General features: G+C 38.5%; 1 protein-coding gene across 1 annotated transcript; it reads right to left on the reverse strand.

Moving 5' to 3' along the window:
* Positions 1 to 11862: 11862 nt before the first annotated feature.
* LOC140722032 (uncharacterized) lies at positions 11863 to 14441 on the reverse strand. The gene has a single exon (XM_073036841.1). The coding sequence runs from the start codon at positions 13760 to 13762 to the stop codon at positions 12959 to 12961; it is 804 nt and encodes a 267-aa protein (XP_072892942.1). The 5' UTR covers positions 13763 to 14441; the 3' UTR covers positions 11863 to 12958.
* Between the last annotated feature and the right edge of the window lie 404 nt (positions 14442 to 14845).

The raw sequence follows: 14845 nt of genomic DNA on the forward strand, positions 1-14845 counted from the left end.
AATCAGACGTTAGAATCCCTTCTACAATCAATGCATTGAAGAATTGAACTCCAGTGAACAAATGCTGGTGTGTTCTCAGCTCCCCGGTTCCAGTGGATTTCAGTGAGTTACAACAGAAAACTTCATTTCAGACACAAAACACATTTCCAGCTGGGATGAGATAGTTCTTCATCTCCAAGGATTGACAACAGATGTGTCGGTCTTGCAAAGGAAATATTTGGCCACTCCTTATATATCCGGAAAGAGACAGCCCATGCATAAGTGTTCTGCCATTTCAAACCTGTAAAAATATTTGAAAGGACATCAATAGGTGAAGGACAGTTTTTCAGGTGAGATTTTAGTCTGTGGTGAGAAGATAAGAAAAAGGAGTAGGAGAACATCATCTGGCCCGTCTCCACCAACCTGCCTTTTCCCCATCGCCCTTCATTTCCCTACTTTGCAAACATCTATCCAACCTCGTCTCAAATGCATTTACTGAGGTAGCCTCCACTGCTTCATTGGGCAAAGAATCCACCGATTCACCTCCCTCAGGGAAAAGCAGTTCTTCAGCTCCATCCCAAATGCCCTGAAGTGATGTGGTCTAGTTCTAGTCTCACCTACCAGTGGAAACAACCTTCCTGCCTCTATCTTACCTATCTGATTCATAATTTTACATTTTTTTATAAGATCTTCTCTCAATGTGAGCTCTGGCATCATATTACCCAGTTCATCTCAAGCTGAGATATACTGCAGGCTACTGTGGGAAGCGAGGGAGGAGATTGTTGAGCATCTGGTGATGATCATTGTCTCATCAATAGGGATGGAAGAAGCACCCGAGGATTGTTCAAGAAAGGGAGTAGAGGTAACCCAGGAAATTATAGACCAGTGAGTCTTGCATCGGTGGTGGGCAATTTGTTGGAGAAGATCCTAAGAGGGAGGAGTAATGAGCATCTGATTAGGGGTAGTCAGCATGGCTTTGTCAAGGGCAGGTCATGCCTTACCAACCTGATTGAACTCTTTGGGGATGTAACATTGATGAAGGTAGAACATTGGATGTAGTGTACGTGGTTTTCAGTAAGACTTTTGATAAGTTTCCCCATATGAGGCTCATTGAGAAAGTAACGAGGAAGGATCCAAGGAGAGCTGCTTTGCGGATCCACAACTGGCTTGGCCACAGAAGGCAAAGAGTGGTTGTCGATGGTCTGTATTCTGCATGGAGGATGTGACCAGTGATATTCTGCAGCGATCTGTTCTGGGACCCCTCCTCTCTCTTCATTCTGACTTTTAAAAATGACCTTGATGAGGAAGTAGAAGGGTGGGTGGGTAAGTTTGTCGATGACGCAAATGTAGTGGGAACTGTGGATAGTCTGAACAGTAGAGCGTTACATCGATAGGATGTAGAACTGGACTGAGAATTGGCAGATGGAGTTCAACCTGGTGGTTCATTTTGGCAGGTCCAATTTGAAGACAGAATACAATATTAATGATAGGACCCTTGGCAGTTTGGAGGATCAGCAAGATCTTGGGATCTGTGTCAATAGTTCATGCAGAGCTGCTACGCAGCTGGACAATGTTTTTAAGAAGGCCTTCATCAGCCATGGGACTGAGTTCAAAAGCGGTGAGGTACTATTACAGATATAAAAGGCCTTCGTTAGGCCCTACTTTTAGCACTCTGTTCAATTCTGATCACCTCACTACTGGAAAAAATGCTCTAAATAGGGTGCAGAGGAGATTTACAAGGATGTTGCTTGGATTGGAGAGCATGCCTTATAATAATAGGTTGAGTAAACTTTGGAGTGATGGAAAATGAGAGGTGACCTGAGAGAGTTGTATAAGATGATGAGAGGCATTGATCGTCTGGATAGCCAGAGGTTTTTTCCCAGGGCTGAGCTAGCTAACATGCGGGGGCATAGTTTTAAGGTGCTTGGAAGTAGGTACAAGGGGGATACCAGAGGTAATTTTTTCGCACAGAGAGTGGTGGGTGCATGGAATGCACTGCCAGTGACGGTGGTAGAGGCGGATACAATCAGGGTCTTTTCAGACACTGTTAGGTACGTACGTGGAGCTTAGAATAATAGAGGTCTATGTGGTAGTCAAACTCTAGACAGTTTCAAGAGTAGGTTTTATGGTCAGCATGATATTGTGGGCCGAAGGGCCTGTAATATATTGCATGACTTCTGTTTCTATGTTTAGATATGAACTCCTCATCTTCTAACATGTCACGGATCAGGCATCCTGACTGACCAACAAATTTCCTGACTGTAAACACAAAGTACACTGCAGATGCTGTGGTCAAATCAAGATGTACAAAAATGCTGGATGAACTCAGCAGGTCGGGCAGCATCCGTTGAAAGAACGTTGACTGTTTCTTTCGACGGATGCTGCCCGACCTGCAGAGTTCATCCAGCTTTTCTGTACATCTAAATTCTCTGACTGTATTCCCTCTGTATGAGAATAGGCTATTTTTGCCTTCAATCAACCTGTGTCTTGGCTCAATTTGTCCTGATTTTTGGTATCATTTCAAGCGCTGGTCATGCTCCACAACACTACAAAGTGAACTTGTTACTACATGTCGGATCCTGGACATTTTCTAATTACTGGGATCCCCTTCCACCCCCAGCTGATTGACAGTGATGAACCCATCGATGGCAATGACTATGAAGGGGTGGGCAGTAGTTATTCTCATTGGAATGGGGCACCTTTGTGATGTGCAAGCTACAAGTCACTTGTCATCAAGAACAAGGTGTTTCATATCGTTATTTACACAGAGAACTAAAGTTGACGGGAGGATTTCTTTTAGCCATACAGCACTAATTTACACTTCCACTGACTGGACAGTATATTTTTGTTCCGAGGTACTGATCCTCGGATTGACATGGCTGGAGGTCGCAGTATTTGGGCATATTCTAAGGGGACAATGCTGGTAGTGTCACCCATGGCTGCCTCCTTACCCAGCAGACACCAAGAACAAGAAACCTGTCTATCCGCGATTCAAGGACCCAGCAATGCGCATGCGCCGCAGAAATGGCGGCGCCGCCAGCTCTGAATCAGCCGTTAACTCCCCGTCACTCGGGTAAATCGTGGGGCTGAGAGAGACGGAAAGGACTGGGACTGTCCTGAGGTGCCGGACCTGTGGGGAAGGAGCTCATAGTAATGTTCCTTCAATCGCGGTGCAGACGCCGTTAATTAAGTTCCCCCCCGCGGCCCTGCTCCTACCTGCGTCCGATCACTGCGAGCCTCTCATCTACTGAGCGCATGCGCAATATTCGCGATTGGCTGTGACGCACACGCATGCGCATTTGTTTAAACAGGATTAAAAAAAAATCTGCAGATGAGGAAATCCAAAACAACACCCACAAAATGCTGGAGGAACTCAGGGGGGCAGAAAGCAACGATGGAGGGGAGAGAACAGTCGGCGTTTCAGACCGAGACCCTTCTTCAGAACCGGAAAGGAAGGGAGGGAGAAAGAATGTGGGGTGGAGGGGAGGTGATACATCAGATTAGTCGGGCGTGAAGTAAAGAGTTGGGAAAATTGATGAAAGAGATAAAGGCTGCAGAATAATCATGATGATGTTGATAATAATAAATAAATACATTATTGATCCCGAGTGGGGAATTCTTTCGTTACAGCAGCGACATTTAGAAACACAATTAGTAGTGTGCAGACTTTACTAAAAATAAACCGGGAATAATAATATACACAATAATACTGCACCAATGTGTAATAATAATGTATGAAATAAAAATGCAGAGACTGTTGATCTCTGAAGTGTGTTCTCCTGTCGCAGAAAGATGAACTGTTGAATATGCGTATTGCCGTTGATCCCAAAGATTTTCTGTAAAGGCGTCAAATGTTATGGGGAGAAGGCAGGAGAATGAGGTTGAGAAGGAAAATAAAAGATACTGGGACAGGTACACAATGAGGAAACTTTAGAGAGCGATCTGTCAAGCACAGACAAATGGGACAGACTCAGACAGGGTTTTACTTGGAAGTTTCTGGCCTTAACTTATTTTTAATTCGTCTCAGAACAATTCTCAACAAAATCTTTATTAGGTGAATCTTAAGACAGATTGTTCTATAATTTTCGCAGTCATTAATTCCAGGAATTCTTGGCAGAGCTATAAGTACAGATTTCAAGCAATCATCAGGCAATACAGCAGACTCATATATGCCATTAAACAGTTCAAAAAGAATATCTATGCCCAGATCTTCTAGGGCTTGTAAACTGAGGTTTCCTCAAGCCCAGTGGCTTTACCACGTTTCATGCTTTACATTGCTTTAGTTTTTTCTTCTTTGGTAATAGGTGGGCCAGAATTAGGGTGTTTAATATCTGGGGGTTCCCCTCTATTATCCTCAGACAGCTGCTCTATATACTGAATCCTCCTCCCACATACTTCATCTGGATCTGTCTGCTGATCTTATGCATTCTGTAGAGGAGGTTTTCTTAATTCCCTAATTTCCTTAATTTTCCTGTCCATTTCTTTGCCGTTGTTAATATGGCCTTCTGCTTCATTGCATTTTTAAAAATTTTTATTTAATTGCGTTTTTAAGTAATTACAAGTGTGGAAAAAAATGTATATATCCCTTCCCCCCTCCCTTAACCCCTCCCCCTAACTTCCCTATATAAAAAAAAGAGAAAGTAAGAAAGAAAAAAAAAAAAGAGTGCCTGGTTGTTGGAAGATCTCCACATGCTCCATGGAGTTCTTAATAACTTTAGTATATATATTTATTTCTTTCCCCAAGTAACCAATTGTTTCATCTTCAGAGCACCTATATATTTAGTCCTGTCTTTTGTAAATAAGGGCACCAAATTTTCAAAAATGTTTCATATTTATCTCTTAAATTATAAGTAATTTTCTCTAATGGAATACAACCATAGATTTCTTTCTTCCAACAATCTATACTTAAATATGTATCTGATTTATAAGTAACTGCAATAGCCTATTTGGCTACTGCCAGTGCAATTTTTATGAATTCTTTCTGATATTTATTTAGTTTGAGTTTCGGTTTTATCCCTTCAATATCACCTAGTAAAAGTAATATTGGATTATGAGGAAGTTGTATTCCCGTAATTTGTTCCAGTAAAAGTCTTAAATTTGTTCAAAAAGGTTGAATTTTAGAACAAGACCATGTCGAATGTAAAAATGTACCAGTTTCTTGGTTACATCGGAAACACTGATCAGATAAACTTGGATTTAATTTATTTATTTTTTGTGGTGTAATATATAATTGATGTAGAAAGTTATATTGCACTAATCTTAACCGAACATTTATTGTATTTGTCATACTATCAAGACATAGTCTTGACCAATTTGTTTCTTCAATTTTAATATTCAAATCACTTCCCCATTTTTGTCCTGAATTATGGACTCCTTGTTTAATTGCCTGTTTTTGAATCAAATTATACATACAAGATATAAATTTTTTAATATTTCCTTTTTGAATTAAAATTTCTATTTCATTAGATTTCGGCAATAACATTGTTTGACCTAGTTTTTCTCTTATATAAGCCCTTAGTTGAAAGTAACAAAAAAGCGTGTTGTTTGATACTTTATATTTATTCTTTAATTGATCGAATGACACTAATATACCTCCTTCAAAACAATCTCCTATGTATCTATCCCTTTTTGAAACCAATCATATAAAAGTTGATTGTCCATTGTAAAAGGAATAAGTCTATTTTGAATTAAAGATCTCTTTGCTAATAAAGATTTTTTGGTCTCATCATCAACATTTATCTTATTCCATAAATCAATCAAATGTTTTAATATAGGAGATTCTTTCTTTTCCCGTATCCATTTGTATTCCCATTTATATATAAAATCTTCTGGTACGTTTTCTCCTATTTTATCTAGTTCTATTCTAATCCATGCCGGTTTATCTTTCTCAAAAAAAGATGCAATAAATCTAAGTTGATTTGCTTTATAATAATTCTTAAAATTTGGAAGTAGTAACCCTCCTAGATCAAATTTTCATGTCAATTTTTCCAACGATATTCTTGATATCTTACCTTTACAGAGAAACTTCCTCACATATTTGTTTAACTCTTGAAAAAACTTCTGGGGTAATTGTATTGGTAATGATTGAAATAAATATTGTAGTCTAGGGAATATATTCATTTTTATAGTATTTACTCTACCTACTAATGTTATTAGTAATGCCATCCATTTATCAAGATCTTCCTGAATTTTTTTCAAAAGTGGTGAATAATTTAATTTGTATAAGTTTTTTATATCATTATCAACTCTTATACCTAAATATTTTATACCATTTGCCGGCCATCTAAATTGAGGTTATTAATCCACATTGACTATAGTCTCCATTAGTAAGAGGTAAAATTTCACTTTTATCCCAATTTACTTTATAACCTGATATTTTCCCATATTCTTCTAATCCATAAGATAATTTACATAATGAATGTAATGGATCTGTTAAATAAAGTAGAACATCATCAGCAAATAAATTAATCTTGTATTCTTCCTGATTAACTCTGAAACCCTTAATATCTGGGTTCATTCTTATTAATTCAGCTAATGGCTCTATTGCCAACACAAACAAAGCAGGTGATAATGGACAACCTTGCCTAGTTGATCTTGTTAACTGAAATGGTGTCGAAATTTGACCATTTGTCACTACTTTAGCTTTGGGATTAGTATTTAAGGTTTTAATCTATTTTATAAATGATGTTCCTAATCCATATTTTTCCAATACCTTAAATAAAAAATCCCATTCCAATCTATCAAATGCTTTTTCTGCATCTAAAGCAACTGCCACACTCGTTTCCTCCCTCTTTTGCGCTAAATGGATTATACTAATTATCCGGGTTACATTATCTGCCGATTGTCTATTTTTGATAAATCCTGTTTGATCCATATGCACTAATTTTGATAAGCATTTAGATAAGATTTTTGCTATTATTTTATAATCAGTATTTAATAAAGAAATAGGTCTATATGATGCTGGCTTTAAAAGGTCTCTATCTTTTTTTTGGCAATACTATTAAAATATCTGTTGAAAAAGATTCTGGAAGTCTATGCGTTCTTTCTGCTTGATGTATTAACTCCATAAAGGGAGAAATTAATAAATCTTTAAACATTTTATAAAATGCAGGCAGAAAACCATCTTCTCCTGGAGATTTATTACTTTGAAGTGATCCCGGAGCTTCTTCAACCTCCTTCACTGTAAAAGGCATACCTAATCCCTTCTGTTCTTCCATATGTAATTTTGGAAGAGTTATTTGTGCTAAATATCTTTCTATCTTAACATCATCATTCTTTGATTCTGATTTGTACAACTCAGAATAAAAATTCTTAAAAGCCTCATTAATTTCTAGAGGCTTATAAGTAACTTTATTCACTTTTGTTCGGATTGCATTTATTGTTTTAGAAATCTGATCTGTTTTTAACTGGCATGCAAGGACCTTATGTGATCTTTCACCTAGTTCATAATATCTCTGTTTAGTTCTCATAATTGCTTTTTCTGTTCGATATGTCTGGAGTGTATTATATTTTAACTTCTTATTAATAAGTTGTCTTTGTTTTTCTTCTGTCATATTTCTTTGAGATTCTTTTTCTAATTTTATAATCTCTTTTTCCAATTGATCTATTTCTATCATATATTCCTTAATTTTAGAAGTATAACTTATTATCTGACCTCTCAAATATGCCTTCATTGCTTCCCACAATATAAATTTATCATCAACTGAATGTAAATTTGTATCTAAAAAGAACTGAATCTGCTTTTTCATAAAATCACAAAAATCTTGACGTTTTAGTAGAATTGAGTTAAATCTCCATCTATAAATTGATTCCTCTTTATCTATCATTATCATTGTCATTATTAAAGGAGAGTGATCAGACAATATTCTTGCTTTATATTCCACATTTTTCACTCTATCTTGAATATTCGTTGATAATAGGAAAAAATCTATCCTTGAGTATGTTTAATGTCTATTTGAATAAAATGAATAATCTCTTTCTTTTGGATTGATTCTTCTCCATATATCAATCAAATTTAAGGCTTTCATCAATGATAGAGTTAATTTTGCTACTTTTGATTTTGTAATAGCCTTTATTGATCTATCTAAAACTGGATCTAGACAAAAATTAAAATCTCCACCTATTAATATTTTATCATGTGCGTTAGCCAAATTCAAAAAGACCTCCTGTATAAATTTTACATCATTTTCATTTGGTGCATAAATATTCATAAGAGTACATAGTTCTGAAAAAATTTGACAATGTATAATTAAATATCTTCCTGCCGAATCAATTAATACATTTTGTATTTTAATTGGTAAATTTTTATTAACCAAAATTGCAACTCCTCTCGCCTTTGAGTTAAATGAAGCTGCAATAACATTTCCAACCCAGTCTCTTTTTAATTTCTGATGTTCTATGTCCGTTAAATGAGTTTCTTGTAGGAAAGCTATATGTATTTTCATTTTTTTAATATATGTTAAAATTCTTTTTCTTTTTACTGGTCCATTAAGCCCATTAACATTAAAACTTAAAAAATTCAATAAATTAGTCATTGTTTTTAATTATGTTACTCCAATCTATAATAATACCTGATCTTTCAACTTTCGTGGTATCCTGGGAAATCTTTTTTGAAGTCTCCATGTTGCTATGTGTGTCCCCACCAATCATCCAGGCAAAAAAATAGAAGAAAAATAGAGTATAAGGAAAAAAACAAAATACCCCCCTACTAATGTTGTGAAAGAAAAAAAAAACACAACATTACCCCCCTCTGTAATGCTTTTTGAGAGGGTGATTTTAGATGCATATCATATTTTTACTGAGTTAAGTATTGTATGTAATTAGTTTTGCTACAATAAGTGTATGGGACATTGGAAAAAATGTTGAATTTCCCCATGGGGATGAATAAAGTATCTATCTATCTATCTATGATTACACACGTGAATCCCGTAGTATTCAAAGCTCCCCAGCCCCCCCGCAATGTAAAAAGTATATATATAAGAAAAGAAAAAACATATTATTCTCAATTAACATTTCTAAAATTTTACTTTTCTCCCTTGTATCATCCTTAAATGTCCATCAGTTCCATTCGCTATCTCTGTCTTCGTCTTTAACCATTACGTTTATAAATCTCTACGTTTAATTAGCGAATAGATGGAAGTTTTTGTACGAACACCTCCACATCTCGATAATCGGGAAAAAATCTTTTTCCCTCTTCCAAAAAATTTATCAGTGTTGCTGGGTGACGCATTAAAAATTTGTAACCTTTTTCCCATAAGACTTCTTTTGCTGAATTAAATTCTTTCTCTTCAAAAGGTTATAACTTATATCAGGATAAAAAAGAACTGGTTTCTCTGCTATCATCAATGGACCCTTTCTTCTTTTGGCACCTTGGACAGCCACCCTCAGAATCTTTTCTTTATCCTGGTATCTTAAACATCTTATCAAAATTGATCACGGATTTTGATCATCTTGAGATCTTGGCCTTAAGGCTCTGTGCACCCTTTCAATCTCAATTGAAGTTTCTTCTCCCATTTCCAATTTTTTAGGGATCCATTTTTGAAAAAAAATTATTGGGTCTTCTCCTTCGGTACCTTCTTTAAGTCCAACAATTTTAATATTGTTACGTCTACTAAAATTTTCAAGCTTATCAATTTTTTCCACAAGTTATTTTCTTTCTCATGTCCAGGCATTATTATCAACTTCAATTTCCTTCATTCTTCCATCCATGTCTTCCATTTTATTTTCCAAATCTGTAATTTTCTTTTCCATTTTTTCTTGTTTCTTTGTCATTTTATCAAACATAGCCTCCATATTTATTATTTTTTTCTTTAATTACTTTTTGGTTACTTTTAATTACTTTTAATGCATTTAATTTATGCATTATTTGCCTCAAAGTCTTTTTTTATATTTTCAGAGGAATTTTCATCTCCATCTGAGTAGGCTACGATCAATTATGGAAAACCCTGAACATCCTCTGCGTAGCACCATCCAGAGACAGAGAAGCAGTTTCAGCGACAGGTTGCTATCGATGCAATGCTCCTCAGACAGGATGAAGAGGTCAATACTCCCCAATGCCATTAGGCTTTACAATTCAACCGCCAGGAGTAAGATATGTTAAAGTGCCGGGGTTGATTGTATTTAATGTATTTAAGTAAACTACTTAAGAACTTTTTAAAAGCTATTATTAATGCTTTTTGAGAGAGTGATTTAGATGCATATCATAATTTTACTGAGTTAAGTATTGTATGTAATTAGTTTTGCTACAACAAGTGTATGGGACATTGGAAAAAAATGTTGAATTTCCCCATGGGGATGAATAAAGTATCTATCTATCTATCTTCGTCTGATTAGGGGACGTCACGTAATGACGTAGGATCGAGACGCTGGAACCCAGCCCTCCCGTAAAAAATAAATAAATTAATGTTTAAATGAAGAAAAATTAGTCAATACTTTCATAAGGTTACTTATAAACTACTCCGGCTTGTTTTAAGCTGTGCCTCATAAACAGAGGACGAAGAAAAATACTACCGCGAAGACAGCTCAAGGTCGAAAAGAATCAAGGCCTACTTCTACCGAAGAACCGCGGACTCAGGTACAACACATCACTGTCGAAACAGAACAGGAAACTGCGGCAGCATCGGCCATTTCTAAAGGAAAGGATCAACGAGAACGGCGCAAGCGTAAAAGAACGAGCATGCGCAAACGAGAGCAACCAGAACTGCAAATTTCAGTTGCGACTTCAACTGAGAGTGACTTCATTGCATTTTTGATTTAACCATTCTTCCTTTGCAATATTGCGCACTTGTCTGTTTAGCTCGCTGAATTGCACTTCATTATTCTTCACTAACCTTCTTTGTTCCATCAGATGTAGAATTTCTTGGGTTATCCACCCCTTGTTGGTGTGTTGTGTTTCTTGTATTTGGATTATCTCCCCTGCGGATTGTAGTATAGCATATTTAAATCTGTCCCAAATAGGTGTTGTTTCGTTTTCGTTGAGGTGTTCTTCTACAGCTGTCTTGAATTGTTGCTAAGTATGCTATCTTTTTTTTTGTTCTCCCAACATCGACTTCTCTTTTTTCCACGTTTCAGTTTCTTTAATTTTGTTTTGATGGTAGCTATTACTGGATGGTGATCTGAACAACAGTCTACTCCTGAGTAGGATTTAGAATTTGTGATATTATTTCTAAAGGGTTCATTGACGGTAATGAAATCTATTTGATTCCTTGTTCTATCTCCAGGGCTAATCCAAGTACACAATCTACGTGGATGGTTTTTATACCAAGTATTGGTGGTCACTTGGTTGTATCTGACACATCAGTCAGTAAACCTTTCTCCGTTTTCAATTTTCTCCCCTAGTCCAAAGGGTCCTATAATATTATCAACCGTTTTCTGTCCAACTTTGGCATTAAAATCTCCCATGACTAGTTTTATATCCTGAGATTTACATTGCCGTCGCGATCTTCATAAAACTTGTTATTATCCTCTTTGTCCCCATCATTTGTTGGTGCGTAGGCTTGGATTATGCTAATGTTAAAAGGGTTAACCCTTAATTTAACTAAAAGCAGCGATCGGAAATCGCCCAATATGGCATAAGACATTTTGATACTTTGTATTATTTCAAATTCTCACTAAACACTGACGGAAGGGAAGAACAACTACTTCACAATTCATATTGGAACCAAATGGCGGTGGTAAAAACTGATGATAATATAAGTTTAAAGAGGATTTAGACAGAGATGCGTTGCCTCATTGGAATTTTTAAATATCTATAGTGAAATGATTCTCAGAGAAATAGAAGACCCAGATGGGATAAAAATTTGAGGTGTTAACATCAGCAATATAAGATATGCGGACGATACCACCCTAATAGCAAGTGCTACAGAAGACCTACAAATCCTCCTACCCAAAGTAATGCAAACAAGTGCAGATTCTGGTCTAACCATCAACTGTAAAAAAAAAAGTATGGTAACATCAAAACAGCAGGATACTCCCAACGGCAAGTTGTACATCAGTAACCAAGAGGATGAACAAAACGCCAGCTTTAATTACCTTGGTAGCTTTATATTGTTACTTGTTATTCGTTATTCAAATAACAAGCCATAGGTAACAAAGGACTTTAAGGACATCCTGAACACTAAAAAGAGGGCGTTTGGAGATGGAAATAGGGAGGAGCTGAGGACAATACAGAGGGACCTGAAAGCCAAGTTCAGGGAGGTTAAAGACAGGTGTAGGAGGATGCTTGAGTGGAAACTCCAACAGAACAACATGAGAGAGGTCTGGAGTGGGATGAGGACCATCACTGGGTTCCGGCAAACTAGCAACAGAGGAGCTGAAGGCAGTGTGGGCAGGGCCCACGAACTTAACCTGTTCTTCAACAGATTTGACACTGTGGCCCCTGCCCATCCCCCATGATTCGTCTGTTGTCGGCCTCCAACCAACACATACTCCACTCTCCCTTCCTACCCCTCCTCACAGCCTCCCACCCTGCTCTCATGACTACATCCCTCCCCCACCTGAAACCACCATGATGGGCTTCACAGCTGAACAGGTGAGAAGACATCTGAAACCTCTCCACCCCCAAGCAAGGCTGCAGGCCCAGATGGTGTCAGCCCCAGGGTGATCAAAGCCTGTGCCCCCCAGCTATTTGGGGTACTACACCATGTCTTCAACCTGAGCCTGAGTCTCCAGAGGGTTCCTGTGCTGTCTCTGCAGTGTGGATCAGTGTGTGAATGCCTTCCCACAGTCTGAGCAGGTGACCACACTCCCCACAGTGTGAACCCACCACTGTCTCTGCAGTGTGGATCAGTGTGTCAATGCCTTCCCACAGTCTGAGCAGATCAACGTCCTTTCACTGCTAAAATCAGTCTGGTGTGTCGGTAGGTGAGATGAAAGTGTGATTTCATTCCCAGTCTGAACAGATGTGATGACTGAGTGAATTCCTTCCCACAGTCTGAGCAGTTGAGCCGTTTCTCCCTTGTGTGAACTCGCTGATGTTCATTCAATTGAGATGTATGTGCGAATCCATTCCCACATTCAGAACAGGTGAGTCGCCAGTGTGAATTTGTTGATGTTCTTTAAAGTCTGAGGACCGAGTGAATTCCTTCCCGCAATCTGGGCAGGTGAACAGTTTCTCCCTGGTGTGAATTTGGCTGTGCTTCACAAGGCTGGTTGACCGAGTGAATCCCTTCCCACATTCAGAACATCTGAATGGCTTCTCCCCAGTGTGAATTGGGTAGTGCCTCACAAGTTTGGATGAGTCAGTGAATCCCTTCCCACAATCTGAGCAGATGAACGGTTTCTCCCCGGTGTGAATTCGGCAGTGCTTCACAAGACTGGATGAGTGAGTGAATCCCTTCGCACATTCAGAGCAGATGAATGGTTTCTCCCCAGTGTGAATTCGTTGATGTATTTTAACATCTGATGACCGAGTGAATCCCTTCCCACATTCAGAGCACGTGAATGGCTTCTCCCCAGTGTGAATTCGGTAGTGTTTCACAAGTGTGTCTGATTCTTTGAATCTCCTCCCACATTCAGAGCAGCTGAATGGTTTCTCCCCAGTGTGAACTCGCTGATGTTCAATCAGTTGATATGACCGAGCAAATCCCTTCCCACATTCTGAGCAAGTGAATGGCCTCTCCCCAGTGTGAACGCGGTAGTGCCTCACAAGGTTAGATGACCAAGTGAATCTCTTCCCACATGCAGAGCACACGAATGGCCACTCCCCAGTGTGAATTCGCCGATGCACCTCCGTTTGAGATGATTGAGTGAATCCCTTCCCACAGTCTGAGCAGGTGAATGGCATCTTCTCAGTGTGAACTCGCTGGTGTTCGTTCAGTTGAGAAGATTGAGTGACCCCTTTCACACACAGCAGGTGAATGGCTTCTCCCCGGTGTGAACAAGCTGGTGTCAATGTGGTTGAGTGTGTGAATGCCTTCTCACCAGCTAAGCCGGTTACCGTCCTCTCACTGGTGAACTTACAGATTACCTTTAGAATTGATGACAGAATGAATTGCTTCTCACAGTCAGAACAGGTGGAGCATCTCACTGTGGTGTGAACTTGCTGATGTATCTTCAGGCTGGATGACTGAGTAGTTCCCCTCCCTCACACAGAGCAGGTGAATGGCCTCTCCCCACTGTGAACTCACTGGTGTGTCTGTGGGTAGGCTGTGAGTCAATCCTTTCCCACACTGAGAGAAGGAGAATGATATCTCACTGCAATTGAAGAACTGATCTTCAGTGAACAAATGCTGGTGTTTTCTCAGCACCCCGGCTCCAGTAGATAACACTGAGTTAGAAAAGAAAACTTCACTTCAGGCAGAAAACACATTTCCAGCTGGGATGAGATACTTCTTCATTTCCAAGGATGGACAACAGATGTGTTGGTCTTGCAAAGAAAATATTTGGTCACTCCTTATATATCCGGTCAGAGAGAGCAAAACTGACACGTTGAGATTCCCTTGCACAACTGTTCTGCCATTTCAGACCTGTAAGAATAATTGAAAGGACATCAATGCGTGAAGAACAATTATTCAGGTGAGATTTTAGTCTGTGGTGAGAACATAAGAAATTGGAGCACGAGAACGTCATCTGGCCCATCTCCACCAACCTGCCTTTACTCCATCGCCCTTAATCTCCCTACTATGGAAAAATCTATCCAACTTTGTCTCAAATACATTTACTGAGGAAGCCTCCAGTGCTTCATTGGGCAGAGGAATCCACATATTCACCACCCTCAGGGAAAAGCAGTTCCTCCTCATCTCCATCCCAAATGCCCTGAATCTTGAGGTGATGTCCTCTAGTTCTAGTCTCACCTACCAGTGGAAACAACTTTCCTGCCTCTATCTTATCTATCCCTGTCATAATTTTACATGTTTCTATAAGATCT

This window comes from Hemitrygon akajei, unplaced genomic scaffold (genome assembly GCF_048418815.1).
Source record: "Hemitrygon akajei unplaced genomic scaffold, sHemAka1.3 Scf000067, whole genome shotgun sequence".
Taxonomy (NCBI): domain Eukaryota; kingdom Metazoa; phylum Chordata; class Chondrichthyes; order Myliobatiformes; family Dasyatidae; genus Hemitrygon; species Hemitrygon akajei.